The sequence below is a fragment of the Erpetoichthys calabaricus genome, chromosome 4 (assembly GCF_900747795.2).
Source record: "Erpetoichthys calabaricus chromosome 4, fErpCal1.3, whole genome shotgun sequence".
Lineage (NCBI taxonomy): Eukaryota > Metazoa > Chordata > Cladistia > Polypteriformes > Polypteridae > Erpetoichthys > Erpetoichthys calabaricus.
In genome coordinates, this window is record NC_041397.2 from 182,510,083 (window position 1) to 182,534,095 (window position 24,013).

Genomic DNA, 24,013 nt, shown 5'->3' on the forward strand with positions numbered 1-24,013 from the left:
TTGCAAGGGGCTGTGATGCTCAGGACTCACAGCCACCTTCCTTTATCTAGGATATTGATAGTCACAAACTGAGGATGGACCAGGGAGAGTGAACAGACAAGTGAGAGTGTAAAACCAGAAGAATGGTAGTTTTAATTTAAAACAGAAAATACAAAGTGCTCAATTGTGCAAACAGTTGATATCTAAAAGTCAATAAATAAATAATTCAAATAAAGCCCGTAAATTGGTGCAATAAAAAGTAGTGCCTTGGGTGAAAATACATAAATAGAAAATTCAAATAAATACTTGACACTAGAATCCCTGAAGCCTATGATAAAAGTCGTAATCCCGGCTCACATTAAATCCCTTCACACCTGTCCATCAGCATCCTTTGTTTTGTAAATGCGTTGGATCAGCACAAGCAACCTGCTGTCCCATATTATTATTATTATTAGTATAACATGGAAAAAGTTTTTTCTTTAGGTATGTGTTCAGAATTTCTTGCCTCACATTTCCTTTCATCCTACACTTACCCAGATCTTTGTAGACACGGAACACACATGAAATGCATGTATTCCAAATAACAATATACTGTATTTACCCTATACAACTCCAGGCAGCTCACACAAAGATAAGGAGCCTTGGCTTGAGCTGGGAGAACTTTTTGCCCGAGCTAGGCTCCGTCAAAGCAGGGGATGGGACAGCAGGCTGCCTGTGCTGATCAACACATTTACAAAACAAAAGACACTGATGGAGAGGTGCGAAGGGATTTAAGGTGGGCCAGGATTGTGAGTTTTTTCATAGGCTTCACGGATTCTAGTGTTAAAAAGCCCAAAGAGTGAAGAGATAAAATAATTTCTTCTTTCTGTCTCATGAATCCCCATGACACAGTTTGCTACATCTTGGTCCACCATGTAGACCTGAACTGCACCCTTATGGTTTGCCACTGTTCTTAGGGCGCCTTAACCTTGCACGGATGCCACCATATCTTGAACGTCTCTTCTCCAGCAAGCTCTAGCACTCTTTCCCTTTCTCGTGTGCTCAACATCTGTAGTTGACAAGTGCACATCCTCATTATGGAACCTTTATACAGCTGGCTGTTTGCTTAGTGGTCAGCCAGGACAATGTTGCCCTTTCCTTCCTGTTACTCCAGTACCTCTCCAACCTGCTATTGCTGGTTCACTGTCTCATTCAGTTTCACTCACAAAAGACAACTCCTCTCTCTCTGTACTAACCTGCTTCCTTTTATTCTGCTCGACCTTGGCCAGTGCTTTCTCATTACCATGCATCTACTAAACAGTAATCATCAATTAACCTAACACATATTCATGTACATACCTAAAACAACAGGTTGTGCTAAAACCATTAATTAGATTAACAACTATACCTATCCCAACCCCCCAATAACAGTTGTAATTGAGTGTTGAGTTTGCACACATAAAAACAAAATATTTTCATGAGATTCAGTTATTTCAAAAGGTGACTGGCTGTGCACTTCATCTAACTACTTGTTTCCCACCATGGCAACATTTCAAGCCAATAAGGTGTGGTTTCCTCTAGCTTAAACTTTTCATTTTGGAAAACTTCTCTCCAAATGCTGTTATTAACATTATTGAATGCTAACTCCCAGTGGCGTAGCTAGGGGCGGGCGGAGGGGGCGGTCCGCCCCGGGTGGCTCATTTTTGGGGGTGGCATTATTGGCCAAAAGGCTCAGAACACTTCACGTGTAAGCAGCAGGTTTCGGAAAAATATCACTCATGAATGAAAAAAGTCAAATTCTCTGATTTTCATCCACAAATGCTTCAAAAATCATTTTCAGACGGTCCTTCTGTGACGGCATCAGACACGGCAGTTGAATTTATGAGGCAATAACAAAAATAAACAGAAACATTACACCGATAATAATTTCTAGGAAGATAAACAACTAATTCACAATGTATAATTTTGTTTCGTTATCAATCCGAATGCATTCTTGCTCATCCCCACCTATCACTTATACACCACACCGGTTCTGGTTTTTGCAGCGTAATTATATTAAACTAATAATCAGAACAGGGCTTATCAGTGCGTCTGTACTATATTCTTTCCTAGTTGATGCTTATAAATAATTATATATGAAAAAAATATTGCTGTTTCTCTATATATAAATAAATCTATACAAAATGTATCCTAACTTTTCTCAATACATCATTTTAATTTTCTATTTAAATAAGTTAACATATTCAGATACGTTGGAGGGCGGTAAATTGAAGCCCCGCCCCGAGTGGTGCGAACTTCAGCTACGCCACTGCTAACACCTAGTGTGAATTGTTGTCTCTATTCTGTAGACATCTAGACAATGATCACAGAAAAGATGCCACTCTTAAAATCGTCACAATCTTTAACTATTCGTGCACAATGTAGATAGAAGATCATAGAAGTAAAAGCCAATCTTAAAAAGTTAATGTTAAAATTCACGCAAGTGCTTGCTTAATTTGACTAGAATTTACCCAATCAGCCTCAAAATTAAAACCACCTTCCTAATATTGTGTAAGTATAGCTGTCCACAAGATAAAATAAAACAAGATTTATCAGTCTAGGGCACCTTCTTTCATTGCTTCCATTTCTTCATTGTCCAAATCTCACCCTTCTCAGCACTTTCGATAGTGGAAGGTACAGTGCATCCACAAAGTATTCACAGCACATCACTTTTTCCACATTTTGTTATGTTACAGCCTTATTCCAAAATGGAATAAATTCATTTTTTTCCTCAGAATTCTACACACAACACCACATAATGACAACGTGAAAAAAGTTTACTTGAGGTTTTTGCAAATTTATTAAAAATAAAAAAACTGAGAAATCACATGTACATAAGTATTCACAGCCTTTGCTCAATACTTTGTCGATGCACCTTTGGCAGCAATTACAGCCTCAAGTCTTTTTGAATATGATGCCAAAAGCTTGGCACACCTATCCTTGGCCAGTTTCGTCCATTTTTATTTGCAGCACCTCTCAAGCTCCATCAGGTTGGATGGGAAGCGTCAGTACACAGCCATTTTAAGATCTCTCCAGAGATGTTCAATCGGATTCAAGTCTGGGCTCTGGCTGGGCCACTCAAGGACATTCACAGAGTTGTCCTGAAGCCACTCGTTTGATATCTTGGCTGTGTGCTTAGGGTCATTGTCCTGCTGAAAGATGAACTGTGGCCCCAGTCTGAGGTCAAGAGTGCTCTGGAGCAGGTTTTCATCCAGGATGTCTCTGTACATTGCTGCAGTCATCTTTCCCTTTATCCTGACTAGTCTCCCAGTCCCTGCCGCTGAAAAACATCCCCACAGCATGATTCTGCCACCACCATGCTTCACTGTAGGGATGGTATTGGCCTGGTGATGAGCGATGCCTGGTTTCCTCCAAGCGTGATGCCTGGCATTCACACCAAAGAGTTCAATCTTTGTCTCATCAGACCAGAGAATTTTCTTTGTCATGGTCTGAGAGTCCTTCAGGTGCCTTTTGGCAAACTCCAGGCGAGCTGCCATGTGCCTTTTACTAAGGAGTGGCTTCTGTCTGGCCACTCTACCATACAGGCCTGACTGGTGGATTGCTGCAGAGATGGTTGTCCTTCTGGAAGGTTCTCCTCTCTCCACAGAGGACCTCTGGAGCTCTGACAGAGTGACTATCAGGTTCTTGGTCACCTCCCTGACTAAGGCCCTTCTCCCCCGATCGCTCAGTTTAGATGGCCAGCCAGCTCTAGGAAGAGTCCTTGTGGTTTCGAAATTCTTCCACTTATGGATGATGGAGGCCACTGTGCTCATTGGGACCTTCAAAGCAGCAGACATTTTTCTGTAACCTTCCCCAGAATTGTGCCTCGAGACAATCCTGTCTCGGAGGTCTACAGACAATTCCTTTGACTTCATGCTTGGTTTGTGCTCTGACATGAACTGTCAACTATGGGACCTTATATAGGCAGGTGTGTGCCTTTCCAAATCATGTCCAATCAACTGAATTTACCACAGGTGGACTCCAATTAAGCTGCAGAAACATCTCAAGGATGATCAGGGGAAACAGGATGCACCTGAGCTCAATTTTGAGCTTTGTGGCAAAGGCTGTGAATACTTACGTACATGTGCTTTCTCAATTTTTTTATTTTTAATAAATTTGCAAAAATCTCAAGTAAACCTTTTTCACGTTGTCATTATGGGGTGTTGTGTGTAGAATTCTGAGGGAAAAAATGAATTAAATCCATTTTGAAATAAGGCTGTAACATAACAAAATGTGGAAAAAGTGATGCGCTGTGAATACTTTCCGGATGAACTGTACATAGACACTCTGACCAGTCTATAGTTATACAGCTCCATACACAACAAGTTGTGATGCACTGTCTTCTGACACCTTACTCTCATGGACAGCATTAAGTTTTTCAGACAAGCCTTCTCTCTCCTTGCACATCAGTGAGCCTTGGGAGCCCAAGACCTTATCTCTGGTTCATCAGTTGGCCTTGCTTGGACCACATTTGGTAGGTACTAACCACAGCATGCTGGGAGCACCCAATAAGACCTGCCATTTTAAAGATGCTCTGACCCATTCGTTTAGCCATCACAAATTAGCCCTTGTCAGAGACACTCAGATCCTTATGCTTGCCCATATTTGCCACTTCCAATACATCACCTTCAAGAACTGACCACTTGCTGCCTAATATATCCCACCCCTTGATAGATACCATTGTAACACTTCACCAGTCAGTGGTTTTAGTGCTGTGGCTAACCAATATATGTTTCACATAGTTAATAATATTTTACACCCTATAACCTAACATGTAATAGAACTTTGTCGGGTATTTCTTTAATAGCAGAATGTTAATTAGCCAGTTATGAACATTATCCCTCTGCTACAATCAAGGACTGTTATATGAGCTTACAACTAGAACAATGGCATATGGTTGTCTGACCATACAGTATGATGGTGTGAATGTAGGCCATCATTCCAGTTGTAAGGTAATGCTAATGTTAACATTTGCATAATTTGAATAGAAGGCATAGTTACTTAGATAATAGTATCATTTTTACCCCCTGTAAGCTAACACATAAAGAGAACTTTCTCAGCTATTTCTTTAATAACATACTGTTAATTAGCCAGTTAGGATCATTGTCACTCTACTAGAAGTGTGGCTGTTAGATTAGGTTACAACTAGAACAATGGCATACACTTTTCTGACTGTATGTTCATGTGAATGTATGCTCTGACCTATGTCCTGCAAGTGTAGGATCGGAATTTACAGAATTGTAACAAGATATCTAAGCCTTAAACAGAACTTTCTTTATTCTTGTAATGTCAATTTTTATGGTTGTGCGAACTGTTTTTGCTTTAAATTTTACTGACATTTTTAAGACGAAAATATTCTGTTCAACTTACTGACACTGATTGGTCATTTGAATACATTTAGTTTTGATACAACTAATACGTTGCCTTGAATCGAAGTGCAATACACTTGGAACAACTGCTACACAAAATACAAATGCTTTTGTTTTGTTTTTAGTTATGACGTGATCTATGGCCATGAATTAAATGCAATACGCTTTTGTATAGTCGACATTTCCTTAAGCTAAAATCGAAATGTTCAATGTTGGACTCGTGCCCATTGAGCTCCATTTTAAAAAACAATTCAGACTAGCTGATTTTTTTAATTTATAAAAAATGCTTCACATTAGAACAGAATTTCATGTGTCAAATTAACATATTACATGCTTGTGCAGAAATAACAAATTTATCCTTTAAAAATTGGAAAACTTTCCTTATTTGTAATGGCCAATATATAGCTACTGTCTATTTTTCACTTATTTTTTTGATCTCATCAAAACACTGCGTGCTGTTCAGGTCCCTTGTCTCTTGCTGTCTAGATCATGGTGTATTTGCTGTATACTTCAGAGCTGCAATCATGATAGTTGTATCTGGCAAGAAGTAAAACTTGTATTACTCATTTGCAGTTTGTGAGCTTGGTTAGAACACACATTTACTTTTGCTGTCAAATGGGTTGAACTATAAAGGTTTAACACTAGAATTACCAGAGCCTACGAAAAAACTCGTAGATCCGTCCCACCTTAAAACGCTTTCCACTTCTCCGTCAGCGTCTTTTGTCCTTTAAATGTGTTGATAAGCAGCAAACAGCAAGCAGTCCGCTATCACATCCCCCCACCGGCACACAGTTTTCTCAGCTCAAGTCTGCTTCCCTACTTGTCAGTTGCTTAGAGCTGTATAGAGTGAGAAGTCATACAAAATGACACCTTTTATAAATACTATATTGTTATTTGGAACACTTGCATTTCATGTGTGTTCCGTGTCTACAATGATCTATGCACAGTAAACACATTGTTAAAACAGAAACATTTCTCATGTTTTAGTAATAATTGACAAAATGTAGGCATGAAATGTATAATGTGTGAAGCCTGAATTCCAAATATATTTATACACTTTCACAAAAGATAAAAGTATAACAGAACAAATGTGCTTTTTTCTAAGGCTATAACCGAAGAAAAAGAAACCAGGTTAGTGCTGCTTGCTGTCCTGCCTTCTTGGGTAGTATACTGGTTAGAGCTGCTGACTCCAACTCATAAGGTTCTGGGTTCAAGTCTTAACATCTTCCAAAATAAACGTTTTGAGTAGTAAGCTGTTCTTATTGTTAATATTATACAATAAAAGCATACATTTGATTTGCAACTGTAACAGCCGCTGTAAATGTATAGTACTTGTCAAAGTTAGCGTCTTTTTTTTAGTTTTACTAATTTTACTTTATGCTGTAGGAAGATAAGTAAATAAAGTCACAAGTTTACTGCAGAGCTTCCTCTGTTTGATCGTCAAGGGCATGCTCACAAATTACACGTGTAATGCCACGAAAAATACTTGCTGACACTTTAGTACGCGAGCAATGGTACAAGAATGCAGTTAGACTTTTTTTGGGCAAATACACCACACTAGTGTTTAGATCTGGACGGTGTAGCGTTGGCGAGCTCTGTAAGCCGTGCTGTTTCTTTGAAGGACAGGTGATTGGCAGGATGATGCCGGACTTTCGCCTTTACGCCTGGTGCAGCTGCGTTGTTCTTATATGTGAGGGGACGTTTCTTGCGGGGATGGCTTCTGTTTTCTCCGATCTGAGTTCACCTGTGTTATAGCGCGTCTTTATTTGAAAACAACAGTGTCAGATCGGGGCGAGCATGAACACTAACTTTGACAAGCACTATAAATTTACAGTGGTTGTTACAGATGTAAATCAAATGTATGATTTTATTGTATAATATTAACAATAATAGCAGCTCTCTACTCAAAACGGCAAACTTGAGAAGCTGCCAGCATCGAACCCAGAAGCTCTTGTCAGCAGTTCTTAGCATTGCACCACGCAAGCAGTCGCATCAACCGCTTACCGCAACCTGCTTTCTTTTTTATTAAGTTATATTCTTGAATAAAAGCACACTTGTTCTGTTATACTTGTACTTGTGAAAGTGTTTATTTGATATTTGGACTTCAGGCTTCACACCAGTCATTCTCAGTCACACACACCACTCACATCCACGTCCACAGTTTTTTCAGTCTCATTCGCGCACAAGTTCTGACACTGTTTTATATACAATCATCAGATTCAAATGTTAACAGTTCCCACACACAACTGCTGTCTTCCAATCAAGAGCTTCTGGGTTCGATGCTAACAGCTTCTCAAGTTTACCATTTTGATTAGAGAGCTGCTGTTATTGTTAATATTATACAATAAAAACATACGTTTGATTTACGTCTGTAACAACCGCTGTAAATTTATAGTGCTTGTCAAAGTTAGCGTTTACGCTCGCCCCGATCTGACACTGCTGTTTTCAAATAAAGACGCGCTATAACAGAGGTGAACTCAGATCGGAGAAAACAGAAGCCCTCCCTGCAAGAAATGTCGACTCACATAAAAGAAAAACGCAGCTGCACCAGGCGTAAAGGCAAAAGTCCGGTGTCATCCTGCCAATCACCTGTCCTTCAAAGAAACAGCACGGCTTACAGAGCTCACCAACGCTACACCGTCCAGATCTAAACACTAGCGTGGTGTATGTGCCCAAAAAAAGTCTAACTGCATTCTCGTACCATTGCTTGCATACTAAAGTGTCAGCAGGTATTTTTCGTGGCATTACACGTGTAATTTGTGAGTATGCCCTTGACGATCAAACAGAGGAAGCTCAACAGTTCACTTGTGACTTTATGCTATAGGAAGATAAGTAAATAAATCAGCTCGCATGTTATTTATTTGGATCAAATAAAGATGCGCTATAGCTATTTATCTATCCCCTTAGCTGTTTTTATATATATTATATAATTACAGTTATAAAGACACTTGTTCATGTTAATTGCAGTCTCAATTGTTAAAAATAATATTTTAAAAGAAGCATCCCACATGAAAATACAACGATCTGACTGACTGACAGTGCATACCACTTTATATGGTTAAAAAGAAAAACAAATAACACTGTCTTTCCAGCGAGGAATCGAACTTGGGTCTCTAAGGCGCAACAGGCCTGCTGCGCAGTGATTGGCTGAGCAGTCTGTGTCAACTATCCGTGACTTAGTATGTATCGTGATCGTGATTTAGAGAGAATAAAAGTGAAAAAAAAACGGAAACTTTTACAAGTCCTATAAATGTACATCGTGTGTTACAGACACAAACCAAGTGTATGTGTGTACTGTATAATATTAACAATAAGAGCAGCTCATTACTGAAAACAGCAAATATAGAAGGAAGTCGGGATCGAACCGGGGACTCTTGATTACAAGTCAGCAAATCTTACCACTACTCTATGGAGCCTGTTGTTTTTTCTTTAACCTTTTGTGAAAGTGTTTACTTGATCTTTGGACTTCAGGCTTCATATATTATATAGTTTATGCCTACATTTTGTCATTTACTACTAAAATATGAAAAATGTTTCTGTTTTAAAAATGTGTTTACATAGATTACTGTAGAAACGGAACACACATGAAATGCGTGTCTTCCAAATAACGATCTATTATTTCCACTCTAAAACTCTAGCAGTTCAGTCACTCCCAGATAATCAAACAAGGCATGAGCTGGGAAAACTTAGTGAATGTTCTGCGATGGTGGGGGATGGAATAGCCGGCTGCTTGCTGGCTCGTCTTAATCTGTACATTTAGAAGACAAAAGAGAGGTGAAAACGGTTTTAAGGTGGGCCGGATCTACAAGTTTTTTTCGTAGACTCTGGTAATTCTAGTGTTAATGAAATGGTAACATTTGTTCAACTTCTTATTTTTGTAGCAGCCCTTCTTGTTAACTTGTTTTCTGATGAAAACTGCAATAATACTGTAGATATTGCCATTTTTTAACCTCCTTAGTGTTACAGTTTTTCTCAAAAAAACATGTAAAAAGCGTGGCAAGTTTTGGCTTGAAAAATTACATATTTATTAAATCTGATCTTGCTACTATAAAATGGGCAAGTATAAAGTCAGAAGTGTAGAAAGTATTATAATGATACAAATAATAATAATTAATAATAATAATTCTAATGGTGTACAGTATATACTGTCAAAATGTGTAATTTGTGTGGAATATCCTGATTCACAGTGAATTATACAATCCACTGTTAGAGTTGAGACAATAGTAGCGTGGTTCCTTGCGGATTTTCTTTCCGGACTGATCAGCACACTGCACTTGTGTGATTGACACGAGCGTCAATTTTGGATTCATCAGTTTCACTGTCCGTTTCAATTTCACTGCCTGAGGACAGATTCACTTCGTCATCACTGCTCGTATCACTGTCAACAGCATGCAACACTTTTTACAGCCTGAGTGACGCTTGGATCAACTGCTAAGCAGGTTAATACATAAATGTATATTCAAGACTAATAATTTATGAGTATAAAATGCAATCACAAATGATTTCTCATGCTGTTGAAAGCAAAATACACTATAACCCTGGAGTGTTAGGACCCTTTCAGTTATGTCTTTTCATGTTATTTTTTCTACAGATAAAGGTTCCTTCATTTTCCGAAACTCTTTCTGCATTGAATGTAGTACAGGTTGCTGGTGGGTCAAAAAGTCTTTTTGCAGGTAAGCAGTTATCCAGTATTTCAGAAATGCTTTTTTATCACTATTCAATGCACAATACACAACAGTTACATCTTTAGGCTCAGTTTCATACTATAAGTGTTGCATTTAAACTTTTTTCCCCACCTATTAGTGAGTGTAGCAATTTGGCAAAAATGCAGACATAGTTGTAGAGTGCTGAATCCTATCCTGTTAACATCCAGCTTCAGGCCAGACTCAGCCTTGAATGGAACACTGGCACATCAGATAAACAAAAACATCCAATGAGTTTCACTCCTGTGGGTAAAACATCTTGTTAGTAAGAGACATTAAAGGGGAATGACCAAACTCGTTCAACTTTCCAGAATTGCCACAAATAACTTTTTACCAGAGTGCTGTGTGGAATGTCATTTCCAAATGCATTACATATTTGATGCAGACAGGCGACAGGAGCAAAAGACAGCTAAACTTCCAGTCCTGTCACCTAAGAGTAAGGCAATAATCAGTAAGTGACTGCCAAAACTGGACAACTGTAGACTGAAAAAGTTTTACCTGGTGAAATGCAGCATGGTTTTTTAGGCTACATGCAAATGGTAAGGTTAGAATTTGCTGTAAATAATATAAATCGGTGGATCCACCTTTTTTTTGTCATTGGTACAGGCTAATGTTGATTATATAGTGGTCTGTGATATTAATTCTTGACACAGATTAGGTCTTTTAATGAAAGTTGAATATCATCTTAATGTCACAATATTTCTTACATTTTTGCTGCCTATGCACATCCCTTTATGACAAACTCTTTTTCAAATAAATACTTTTAACATGAAAATATGCCATCTCCCAAAACACACTTGTACTCAATGTGTGGTCATGTACCTGTGAGATACCCTGAAGTCAATATCTTTGTTACATGGGCATGACAGTGACTTCTGTTTATTCTATTGACTTGCACAATCCTCAGATCTAAATTAAACAGAGCACTTTTAAGGTGATGTGTAATGGGAGGTTCATTCCAGCATTCTATTGAATCAAAGAATTGGCAGTGCTAGATAGGTAAACCTCAAAAAGTGGAACATGAGTAAATATTTCAGTTTTTGTAAATAAATGAAGGATTGTGCATAATATGTACTGAACAAGGTTAATAAAGAAAGAGTGATTGCATTCCTTCATTTTCTTTCCCCTTAAATTTTAGAAGATGTAGTTTGTTAATGGGCAAAAGCATCCTTTTTGCCAGTTGGAGCTCAGCATCAAGAGAGGTACATAGTCAGTCAGTCTTTATCCAACCCACTATATCCTAACACAGGGTCACGGGGGTCTGCTGGAGCCAATCCCAGGGTGCAAGGCAGGAACAAATCCCCGGGCAGGGCGCCAGCCCACCGCAGGGCACACGCACACACTTACGGACAATTTAGGATCGCCAGTGCACCTAAACTGCATGTCTTTGGACTGTGGGAGGAAACTGGAGCACCCGGAGGAAACCCACGCAGACACGGGGAGAACATGCAAACTCCACGCAGGGAGGACTCGGGAACCGAACCCAGGTCTCCTTACTGCGAGGCAGCAGCACTACCACTGTGCCACCGTGGGTACATAGTCTATTTGAAATTATAGCAAACTAATACATTTTTTTTCCTGTTTCAGATTTTAAGGTGGTAATAAAGATAGAACAGCTTAGCATTTTATCTGTAATGCAAATTTGTTTCCTGTTTCACAAATTGCACAACAGCAGTAAAAATACACTTGTCACATTTAAACTGTAATACAAAGTAATAAACAACATTTTTGTCAGCACCATGAATGTTACTTTTTATGTCATGTAATATTTACAATGTTTAGCAAAAAATTCAGATTTATGGAAACATTAAACCTTTTAGCAATATGGATAAATGTTCATATTTACATTTTTCTGTTTCTAGTTACTGCAGAAGGAAAGGTATATTCATGTGGTGAAGCTACAAATGGAAGACTCGGTTTGGGAATCTCCAGTGGAACCATTCCTATACCTAGACAGATCTCAGCCCTGAGTAATTATGTTGTAAAGAAAGTTGCTGTACATTCAGGTACACATTTATTTCCCTGTGTGTGCGATGATTATCTTATAGAGTCAAAACCTGCCTTATTGGAATTACCTGTATAAGGAAAACAAAGTTAAAGGTTACCTTTATTTCCACTCTGAAAAGAAGGTAAGAGACACAACATATTGGCCCTGAAGCATTTATCAAATATGTGATCTGAAAAGGAAGAACAGGTTACTGTACAAACTGTATATAGGAAGGTAAGGAGGAAGTAAAGTCAGGGGAGATAAAAGGAGTGAAAGACAAAGCTGCTCTGATTAAAAATTAGTCAGTCATTAAGACTTGAAGGAATATGTGATCCAAGATTGAACATGAGCGTAGTTAATGTTTTCTTTGGAAAAATGTCTTTGTATCCCTATGAAGAAACACAAACAGAAAGATCAATGTAGCTATGATCAACGGATGTAAAATGTTGTACAATAAGATTAGCATTGTCTTCATGACTCGAATATACTGCCTGAAGCAACCTTCTACTTACAGTATCTCTCTGTTTCACCTACAAGAAGTACAGTGAATGTTTTTTAGACTGGCATGAGGCCTATTCAATGTATTGAATTTAACAGGGGGATCAATTACACTGATATTGTTGTTTACATACTTAAAAGTAATGCAGCAACTGTAACAGAAAGTGCATGGCCAAGGGATTTGGCACAGCTTTGTGAAGTAAGCTGCAGATGAGAGGTTTCCATGAGTTAGCAGGCTGAGGGATGGAGGGTTAAGAAAAATGGTGTCTTTGGTAAGATCAAGAGGAGTTTATTGATCAAAAGAGGATACCTGTATCATTTTATGGGCAGGGTACTCAATCAAGCAAGAAGCAATCCTCTGAACATTTTCTTTAAGGGGAACCTCAGTAATGAATCTTGTATCCAGCTGGACACCTGTTTCCACACTAACACTGTATCTTTCCTACCACAGGTCATTGAACAAAATTTTCCCATACTGTAGATGAATTCTTCTAGTGAATTCTTCTATAGGGGCCTTTTTCCTATCCCTCCCTTGGTCTCCTTCTGTTGACCTCCTAATTTAAACAAACTTCTTACCCTCATCTCAGAGCCACATTCCCCACCCAAAATTTAAGTTGTGAAAAGAGTCATTGCATATTTTTTTAATTTAAGGATATACAGTGGAACCTCGGGTCACGACCGTAATTCATACCAAAACTCTGGTCGCAACCTGATTTGGTCGTAACCCAAAGTAATTTCCCCCATAGGATTGTATGTAAATACAATTAATCCGTTCCGGACCGTACGAATTGTATGTAAATATATATTTTTTAAAGATTTTTAAGCATAAAAATAGTTAATTATACCATAGAATGCACAGTGTAATAGTAAACTAAATGTAAAAACATAGAATAACACTGAGAAAACCTTGAACAGAGAAACTAACATTGCAAGAGTTCACGCTATAGCCTTAACAAACCGTTCACTGTAAACTTTTTTTTAATGAGTTTTAAGCACAGGGAAAAAAAACGAACATTTGAAAAATCCTTAATTTATCCAAAAACTAACCATATCTATCTATCTATCTAAACATCCAAGAAAACTAACTTTGCATGAGTCGAGTTCTGGCATGAAGGAAGTGAGGAGGAACTGGGTGGAGAGGAGATTACAGTTTTGAGGTAAAGTCTGTGACGATGCGGGTTCGCTGCATGCTCTCATCTCGCTTCTGGGAGCCCTTAAACCCGTCACCATCGGTAATGTTACCGATGAGCACGACAGTGAGGCACTACAATGGAGCAAGGCAGTGGTGCAAAAAGTGCCAAGTGCTTTTATTAAAATCAACAAAACAACAATCAAAAACAAAGTCCAAATTAAATAAAGTGCAGTGCTTTCAGAATACTTCAATAAATAACTGATCCCATAAAAACAGAAGTGAAGTGGAGGTTAAAATCCAATAGAAAAAGTCTTCATTAAATACAACGAGGTTAAAACAATGCTGGAAGCAGTCTCTTTAAAAACAGGCCCGGTGCATTCTTCAACTGGTGAACCCCGCTGCCTTCTTGGCCTTATGCGGCCAGCCGTCCTTCTTCTGGTCACTCCAGCTCCTTGATCGCTCAGCTGGAGTGACTGCTTCCTTCTGCCCCACTGCTTGGGCTCACTGTCCAGCTGCCTGCCTGCCTGCGAGCACGCACTCTCTTGCTCACACCGGTTCTTTCCACACTGCTTCCTGCTTACTTCTTCACTCCACAACCTCCGTCTTTCTTTTCTTTTTCCTCCCTTTAGCCGCCTCGTGCTACTATTTATGAAGAGGACGTGGCAGCTGTAGCGTGGCGATTGTTTATTTAAAACTGGCCTCTTGACGTGAGCTGTGGACCTGCTATACCACAAAGTCCCTCTGCGCGATGTGGTCGAGATCTAATTATGCAGATCCAGATTGTCTGGATGACTTTGATTTATGCAGGGACGATTCCAGTTCGGCGTGAAACGATTCTTCATGTCGTCAGTTTACACACTTCTCGATGGTCCATGATTTTTCGGGTGATTTTCTATGTACTAAACTTATGTTTTAGCGTAATGAAAATTGCATAATTAGATCTGGACCACCCTATACTGTACAGGGAGAGACTGAACACGTGCGTAAATCACCGGCGCGTACGAACTAGAAGGGAAACGAAATAGAGCACAAAGAGTTCACAGCGAATGCACAGGGAGAGACTGAACACATGCGGAAATCATCGGTGCGTACGAATTGGAAGGGAAACTGGTTTGTTTGTCACCCGAGTGTGTGGTTGTGAACAGATGCAGACGTTTGGTGAACTTTTTGGTCGTAACCCGATTTGTGCGTGTTCAGAGACGTTCGTGACCCGTAGTATAAACATGCAGGTTTAATTTCTTTGCAAGACAAGTGCAATATAGGGTTGTATGGTGGCACAGTGGATAGTGCTTTTTAGCTGAATTGTCAATGTTAATGTACTGAAAACAAATGTAGTAAAATTGGAAAAACCTAACTTTTTCTGCCATACTTTTTTTTGGCAAAAGACCAATGACCAATGTTAAAAAAACTCACTTAGAACACAGATTAGCAAGTGTTGCCAGATATGCAGAATGAACTTCCTTAAATTTCTCTGTGGTTTGCCTTATCTGTCTCTTTATTAGTTATTAAATAATTCTCTTTCAGAGTAGTAAGCTGTAAAATGTTTTCTGATAATGTTTATTGTAAATTTTTATGTTGTTTATTGTTGATGTTGTAAGATCTTGTTCACATGTACTGTAACAGCCATAGTACAAATATTATCATTAGTCACCCAGAATAATTTCTGACTGAGCCATTTTTATACTTTTAAAGGAGGACGCCATGCAATGGCTCTAACAGTTGATGGGAAAATATTTTCTTGGGGTGAAGGAGATGATGGAAAACTTGGACATTTCAGCAGAATGTAAGTCAATTAAAGCAATGTTCTTAACACAATACCATTTTACTTAGGAATATAGATCAAGAAACTGATTACGTCTAGTGACTATGTCTTGGATTTGATTTTACCACAAATAATTAAAACAATTCTGCTACAGAGAAACATTTACATTGACTACTTAGTAATTTTTGGTGTCAATATAATGAAAATGGTTTTGCAGAAATGGCAAAATATCTGTGAATAATGTTTAAAGAGGTTTTTATTTATTTATGGTTTTCAAAATTATAAATTATTGTAGCAAGTTATATTTTAGTAGCAAGCTTTTATAGAGTAAAATAAGCATCATTCAAGTTTTCTTTTGTTCTTAGGAACTGTGATAAGCCTCGACTTATTGAGGCTCTAAAAACCAAGAGAATCAGAGACATTGCATGTGGTAGTTCTCACAGTGCTGCTATCACCTCAAGTGGGGAGCTGTATACTTGGGGACTTGGGGAGTATGGTAGACTAGGTCATGGAGACAACACTACACAGCTAAGGCCAAAGTTGGTGAGTTCTTTCGGTTTAAAATATTTTGAATGATTAACTAAAAATGAGCTTGGAGAGATGAGGAGAGTTGCAGGTTCATAATGAAGAAAGTAAACCAGTATCCTACTGTACATCTACATTTGAGTTTAATCTAGGAGAATGTCAATCTCCGATCAGTAATTTTACATTGTTTACTTTTATTATTGTTCTACTCTTTCACTTTGTGGAAGTGACCAAAACAATAATGAAGTGAAATTTTGTAATATTATTTGATGCTATGTATGATTTCGAGATTTCTTAATTTACAGAGTACAGAATGGCATCTGTGGCCTTTCAGCATCTTTGAATTTAGGAGTGATTTTAATAGTTTTGATTTAACAAAAAAATGTTTGTATGGATGAGATCTTTGTTCCTGGGTGCATCTACCAAAGTAGGTTTACTGTTAGTCAGTCAAAGACTGTGGGGTAGATGTCTTTCAGGCTTGTCAAACGATATTTTTTTATTCTTTGCAATATTTTTTTATAGGTAAAGGTCCTTTTGGGTCATCGGGTAATTCAAGTTGCTTGTGGCAGCAGAGATGCACAGACACTTGCCTTAACTGATGAAGGTGAAAATGTTTATCTCTTTTTATACTTTTTTCTTTCTTTGTTATTTTATTAAGACATTCATTAATTGTTCTTCTCTTTTGCATGGATAGGACTTGTGTTCTCCTGGGGAGATGGTGATTTTGGAAAACTTGGCCGAGGTGGTAGTGAAGGCTGCAATATCCCCCAGAATATCGAGCGATTGAATGGCCAAGGTGTTTGTCAGATTGAATGTGGAGCTCAGTTTTCTTTGGCATTGACCAAATCAGGGGTTGTGTGGACATGGTAGGTCTATTTTGGTAAAATGTAGTATTTGATTTTTGGCAGTTAAAAACAAAAAAAAAACCAAAGAAAATCTAAAATTAAATCCTCTTGGTATAGTAAGTAGATTTTAGTAAAAAGCAACTTATTATGGTAGAGAATTTGTTTTGTTTCTTTGTTTATGTACAGTAGTGTTATACACTAAACTTTGGAAAGTTATATGATAAGTTGGCACTAGTGAGAGCGCTGTAGAAATAATTTATACACAAGGTGTCTAGATTACATTTTTTAATATCAGGTTATGTGTAATACAAGTTTTCTATTTTAAAATGTAATGTAAGGTATATTATAAAATGAAGTTTTCATTACTTCTATTCACAGTTTATTAATAAGATTCTACTGTCATTGAAACATATTGTTGTGATATTGCAATATTAAAATGGCAAAAATTGTATACAGGTCTCAAAATGCACAAAAGCCAAACCAGGACCTTACTAAGTCTACATCAGAAGCATGCCTAATACCAGGCAGCCTAGTCCCAAACTCAAAAAAGATGGCTTTCCGACCCAGATTACTCAATGATGGATACTCCACAGTGCTTCAGTGACACTGTGAGGGACCTAACTTCTCAGGGGGTGTGGTCTTGGATGTCTTAATTGATTCTTAAAGCTATCTTATCTGGATATACAGTGTGTGCTTCAGTGCCTCTGAAAACGTATTCTTCATAAGCCAAAGGGTAGTAGTCAGGTGCAATGTCAGTCATGTGACAGGCAATAGTGAGATTGCCACAACTTTGCTATACCTTGGCAATGGAAACTGCCTTTTTAAATATGGAACAAAAGACATTGTGCAGCAGGTTGAAAATTACTGGAAATTGTGAGGGATGGCCGGGGACCTTACCATGCCGGGACACCTCCATATTGGAAGGACCTGGGGAGATAGTGTGCGCAGGGCATTATCTCCTCTGCAGCACTAGATTGCACACATGGTTTCATGGGAATTGGAGTTCTGTGACTCAGCCCTGTTGGGTGGCATGGGGACTGTGAAGCCCTACTTTGTGAGGCCCCAACCTTACCCTGAAGTGCTCCCGGACCCAGCCCAGCCTTCGGGACTTCAGAAGTACTTCCAGGAATTACTTAAAAGCAGCTGTCTGCCACTACTCCAAGAGCCAGAGTCGGGAGGATAAAGTTGAAGCTTGCCGGAGGAGGAAGCAGACAGTTAGGGAGAGATTGAGAGAGATAGAGAGAGAGAGAAGAGAAGTGCTATATTGGTGCTTTGACTGTGCATATTGAGCATATTGTACTGTGCTTGGTGCTGCACAGTTGGGAAATGATTAGAAAGTGTTTTCAACAGCCAAATAAAAATGTGTGTATTGCAGAAATTTGTGCCTGGTGTCTGTTTGTGTCAGGTGTGGTTGACTGGTGTGCCATCTGGTGTCCATAATTTATATAGGTGGCCATAATTTATATAGAGATTGGCTCTGGAACTAAACATCCTGATAAAGTATACTCTGGAGCTGCCCAATGAGAAAGACTTAGGTTGGGTGTGGGAATTCTTGCAAGCTCCTATCTGGATGCCATATACTGTAGCTAGAGTTTGTCCTTATAAACAAGAAGGTCAGTTCATCAGTGCATCTTCAAGTTGCAGAGAGGAAACATTTGATGGTTGTTTGCATGTATGCACTGAACAGCTATTTAGAGTATTCAGGCTTTTAGTAACATGGGATTTGTTGCTTGATAGGGTATTGTCAACTGATTCTGAAGTCATACTGGGAGTTTTCAAAGTTCATCTGGAGAATAACCGAGACCTGGTGGGGGTATGATTGAGTGGAATACTTTGCCTGATCTAAGTTTGACCCATGAATTGTTACTGAATTTCTGTGCTAGTCACTGAGTTTACATAACAGAACACTACGGTTGAATATAAAGTTACACATAAGTGTACCTGATATCATAGCGTTTTGCATAATGGTCTGTAATTGATGATATCTTTTTGTCTTCCAGTTGGAGGCGTTCTGTTTTGTACACGTTTAAAATAAATAAATAAATTGCTGATTAGTCAAATAATCACCACTTGTTGGTAAACTGGTTCAGGCAGATAGATTACCCATTTGACAGACTTGAAAGCCAAGGTCCTGTCACAGAAAAGAGCAGATCATTCCCTGCAGGTAAGGAACCTAAGATAATTTTGAGAAGTTGCTCAGAAGTGAGGGTAGATGTGGTTATGAAATTGTACAGGACTGTGGTGGTGACGCAGGAGCTAAATCAGTGGCAGAAACTTTTTTATTTACTGGTCAATCTACATCCCTATTCACCTATGATTATGAGCTCTGGTTATTGACTGAAAGAATTAAACCATGAATGAGTTTTCTGGGTGACAGGGTGAAGGGCTCAGCAACATGGTTAGATTCTGGAACCACTGATTCTCCATATGGAGAGGAGCCAGCTGAGTTGGCTTTGTCATTAGAATATCGCCTGGAGATTGTGTTTTTTTTTTTTTTTTTTAAGGCAACATTGTTAACTGTACACTGTATATTCTTTACTTTTCACAACCTTTTTAGATTTATTTTTTGGTAGAGTAACCAGATCTAGATTTTCTTTAGGTGAGAAGCTGGCTGTAGTAGATTATTTGTAGCTTTTAATCCAGTCAGTACTTGCTTCAAGATTACTCAGAATACAGTTTCCCAGTCCCCTTTCCAAACTAATTAGTTAATTAACTAATGTGATCTCTTTCAAAGAGAATCTAGAATCTCCTGTTGATAAAAACAAAAAGCTAGTGTTTTTGGTTTGTTTAAAATGACCATTATGTTTCGAGTTAATTTCTTCAATTTATTTTTTGAGAAACATTATTATGTAGCGCCACACATAGAGCTCTTATGAACTTATTAGCAGACACAAAGTGCGCATGCTTATACTGTATATTTCCACAAAGCAGATGATTGTCATTTCATACTTAATTGGCAGCTGTATGGTTTGCGTATTTTCTTTTCTGATGCTTTTCTAATCCATCTGTCTGAGTGATTTGCTTCTAATCAGTGTACTCCTGTGATCATCACCAGCTATATTAAAGATGTTCTTTCTTATCATTTTGAGATGAAGTCACAACTGATAAATATTATTCTCAAAAATGTTGCACATATAGGCCAACCAGATTAACAGCTTTTATTGTGTAAACATTCAAGACTTAACTCCAACAAAGCCAAGAGAACCCCCCTACCAGGTTACCTGTATCTTCTGGTTTACTGATCACCACTTTTGAAAGAGTCAAAAGTACAAGAAAACACAATCCAAACAATTTTCCTCATTGTCCATACAGAAAGTTTCACTTTAGTATAGCTTTCACAGAAAATTTCACTTTAGTATAGCCAAGAAAGAGAAGTCTGTGTAATTTAAAGAGTACTTTCTCTATACTCCATCTGAGGTGTTCTTTAAAAGTATGGCAAGGATCTTAATGCCACAGTAGTTTTCTTCATTGGGGCAAATTTTAGGTGGCGCTGTACTTTGTCTTTGGACAGCATGATGTTTCAGTGTGGCTTCAGAACTACCTACGTTCTCTTATCTCTCATACCAACGCTGCATTCTCATATTAAAAACTTTTTGCCTCTCTTAAAAGCTGTGTAGCATCTGCTTCAAGCCAATAGTGGTAATTTCTTTTATGCTGTGGCTCATTTGCTATTTTTATTAATTACAGTAATCCCTCCTCCATCGCGGGGGTTGCGTTCCAGAGCCACCCGCGAAATAAGAAAATCCGCGAAGTAGAAACCATATGTTTATATGGTTATTTTTATATTGTCATGCTTGGGTCACAGATTTGCGCAGAAACACAGGAGGTTGTAGAGAGACAGGAACGTTATTCAAACACTGCAAACAAACATTTGTCTCTTTTTCAAAAGTTTAAACTGTGCTCCATGACAAGACAGAGATGACAGTTCCGTCTCACAATTAAAAGAATGCAAACATATCTTCCTCTTCAAAGGAGTGCGTATCAGGAGCAGTGACTGTCACAGAGATAGAGAGAAAAGCAAACAAATCAATAGGGCTATTTGGCTTTTAAGTATGCGAAGCACCGCGGCACAAAGCTGTTGAAGGCGGCAGCTCACACCCCCTCCGTCAGGAGCAGACAAAGAGAGAGATAGAGAGAGACAGAGTTTGTTTTTCAAGCACAAATCAATACGTGCCCTTCGAGCTTTTAAGTATGCGAAGCACCGTGCAGCATGTCGTTTCAGGAAGCAGCTGCACAAAAGATAGCAACGTGAAGATAATCTTTCAGCATTTTTAGACGAGCGTCCGTATCCTCTAGGTGTGCGAACAGCCCCCCTGCTCAATCCCCCTACGTCAGGATCAGAGAAAGTCAGCGCAAGAGAAAAGTAAGCTGGGTAGCTTCTCAGCCATCTGCCAATAGCGTCCCTTGTATGAAATCAACTGGGCAAGCCAACTGAGGAAGCATGTACCAGAAATTAAAAGACCCATTGTCCGCAGAAACCCGCGAAGCAGCGAAAAATCCGCGATATATATTTAAATATGCTTACATATAAAATCCGCGATGGAGTGAAGCCGCGAAAGGCGAAGCGCGATATAGCGAGGGATTACTGTATTACCAAAAAGGTTTGCTAACTGTGAATGCCAAAAGTATTTTAAGCTAAGTATGAGGTACAAGTTAAACAAGAAAAGTCCCCAAAAGCCCCTTTTTTCACATCTTCTTGCAATCATGTTAGTTTATCTGAGCTTAAATATATAAAAACATATTGGGGTGCGGCGGCACGGTGGCGCAGTGGGTAGCGCTGCTGCCTCGCAGTTGGGAGATCTGGGGACCTGGGTTCGCTTCCCGGGTCCTCCCTGCGTGGAGTTTGCATGTTCTCCCCGTCTCTGCGTGGGTTTCCTCCAGGCGCTCCGGTTTCCTCCCACAGTCCAAAGACATGCAGGTTAGGTGGATTGGCGATTCTAAATTGGCCCTAGTGTGTGCTTGGTGTGTGGGTGTGTTTGTGTGTGTCCTGCGGTGGGTTGGCACCCTGCCCAGGATTGGTTCCCTGCCTTGTGCCCTGTGTTGGCTGGGATTGGCTCCAGCAGACCCCCGTGACCCTGTGTTCGGATTCAGCGGGTTGGAAAATGGATGGATGGATATTGGGGTGCTTTTAAAAATATAAACCGGATGCAATGATTTTCAAATCATGTAATCCCAATATTTAAAAATCTTTCAGTTTTAATTTTTGATGTTTTTCAATTAAAGATAGGGTTTACATGATTTTTCAGATCATTGCAATGTTTTTATTTACATTTTATACAGCGTCCCAACTTTTTATAAAACAGGGTTGTAGGTAATAACACTTCTTTTTAACATTAGCTTTACATTTTTATATATTCCCAGACTTCTCAGCTATTTTGCATTCCAGAATTCAACACTCTGTTAGAACATTTTGTTATTCCTGCAGATTTGTTTATCTAACAGGTGCAAAAGAATAACAGATCTAATGGACCCCTTTTCTGTCAAACTTGGCCTACAATGTCTACTAAGACTTTTACTTCTCTTTGGCACTTTAAGTAGTTGTCTTCCTTTAGTGTTCAGCCTCTACATCTTCTACCTCTATCCCCCTTTCTGTCAGTATGATGTCATTGTCTGCCTGTCAGGTCATTTTTGCTAAACTCCTGTTTAAATACACAGAATCAAAAATAATAGTAGTTTTCCCTTATGATCCCCATAATATAGTTCTTGTTACCCTCGTTACACATTTCATTCCTGTAAAAGCTATGTCTTATCTAAATAATCCTAAAATAAAATACAAGTTGAATGTTACAAGTCTTATTTAATAAACTGTATTAACAGTATTATACTGTTTAAAATAATTTTTTTGTCTGGCTGGACTTAAACACTTGATACAACTTTGGTATGCCAACTGGATACACACAGGACATTATGCAAATGAGAGAGCAAACTATAAACTAAAAGGCTATTGGCGTCTACCTTCCAGATTATGAGTTTTAATTATTGTTTAAAATAAGCACTGTGGAGTAGTAGCTACTGATAATGGGGCTTTGCAGTCATATGTGAATAACAAATTTTAACTCTGTAATTTCAAGCAAAAATAGATGCATTTTTAAATCAGTTTAATGGTACCTTGATTTAAAAAAGTATGAATTTCTATTTAAAACACAAAGATATTTGGGTATTTCAAAAACTTTTACTACTAGTGTAGATCTGGGGCATAGCCAGGAATAGATTTTAGGGTGGGCATGTGTAAAAAATGTGTTGTCTAGTTTTTAGTAGGCTATATAAGGGCACTTTTCCAAAAATATATTATCTATTCATACTGTGGTTCACATAAATGAATTATTAAGACCATGCAAAAGACAAACAAAAATTATGAAAGCAATCAAAAGTTGTTGTGCCATGATGAACACACACACAAAATCTGTCCCTACCTGTCCTGTAAAATTTTATGCTTTATGTTGAACTGGTTGATGATTTTGTCAGGATCTAGATTTTCAGCAAGATTGTGTTCAGATGATAAGATAGTCAAGTTGCTGAGATGAACTGTTGAGATTGATGATCCCAAACGCGTCTTCATCCGATTTACTGCAAGTTGTACTTGAAACTGTGACCATTACTCACAACAAAGCATTAACATTAGGGAAAATGTCTGCAGGACAGTTGTCAGGCTCCTCCAAAAGAAGTGACAATATTTGCTGTCTTGTTTCCACTTTTCTTTTTAATTTGGTGGACAAACACTATGTATTCTGCATCCTGGATATTTTTATAGCTAAATGAGGTTTTATGAAAAGACTTGCTTTTTCTGTTTGTTTTGCCATGTCAGAAATAATCCCTCAAAATAAAAACTTTCTCTTGGTGTTCATCAAAAATGCTCAATTAAGCAACTTAAGGTTCTGTTATCTGTGTAATAACTACTACCAATCCGGTTACACATACACTGCCCTATTTATTTATTGGAAATTCAGGAAACCAATGGGATTTGACAAACCACTTTGAAGCTGAAGGAAAGATAAAATAAATACCCGCTCACTTGCAAAATTTAACAGAATATTTCATAAGAAATTAACTGATTCACTGGGCTTGTGGCCAATGAAGGTGGGCCTGGCCTCACCCTTCCCTACACCACTGATGTAGATGTATTTAATTATGGCTTGTGGACTTCTGTCAGGTAAATGAAGTGGGATGGGCAAGTCTTTTAATTCAAATGCTAATG

The 24,013-nt window shown here is 38.5% G+C and overlaps 1 protein-coding gene across 5 annotated transcripts in view; it reads left to right on the forward strand.

Annotated features, from left to right (window-relative positions):
* The window catches only part of herc2 (HECT and RLD domain containing E3 ubiquitin protein ligase 2), a 488,151-nt gene that overhangs the window by 364,694 nt on the left and 99,444 nt on the right, over positions 1–24,013 (forward strand). For all 5 annotated transcript variants that reach the window (XM_051927044.1, XM_051927043.1, XM_051927046.1 and 2 more), the window contains exons 58-63: positions 9,958–10,039; positions 11,932–12,075; positions 15,379–15,469; positions 15,814–15,991; positions 16,496–16,577; positions 16,668–16,839. In XM_051927044.1, coding sequence (XP_051783004.1) covers positions 9,958–10,039; positions 11,932–12,075; positions 15,379–15,469; positions 15,814–15,991; positions 16,496–16,577; positions 16,668–16,839 — 749 coding nt within the window. The remainder of the gene's footprint in view (positions 1–9,957; positions 10,040–11,931; positions 12,076–15,378; positions 15,470–15,813; positions 15,992–16,495; positions 16,578–16,667; positions 16,840–24,013) is intronic.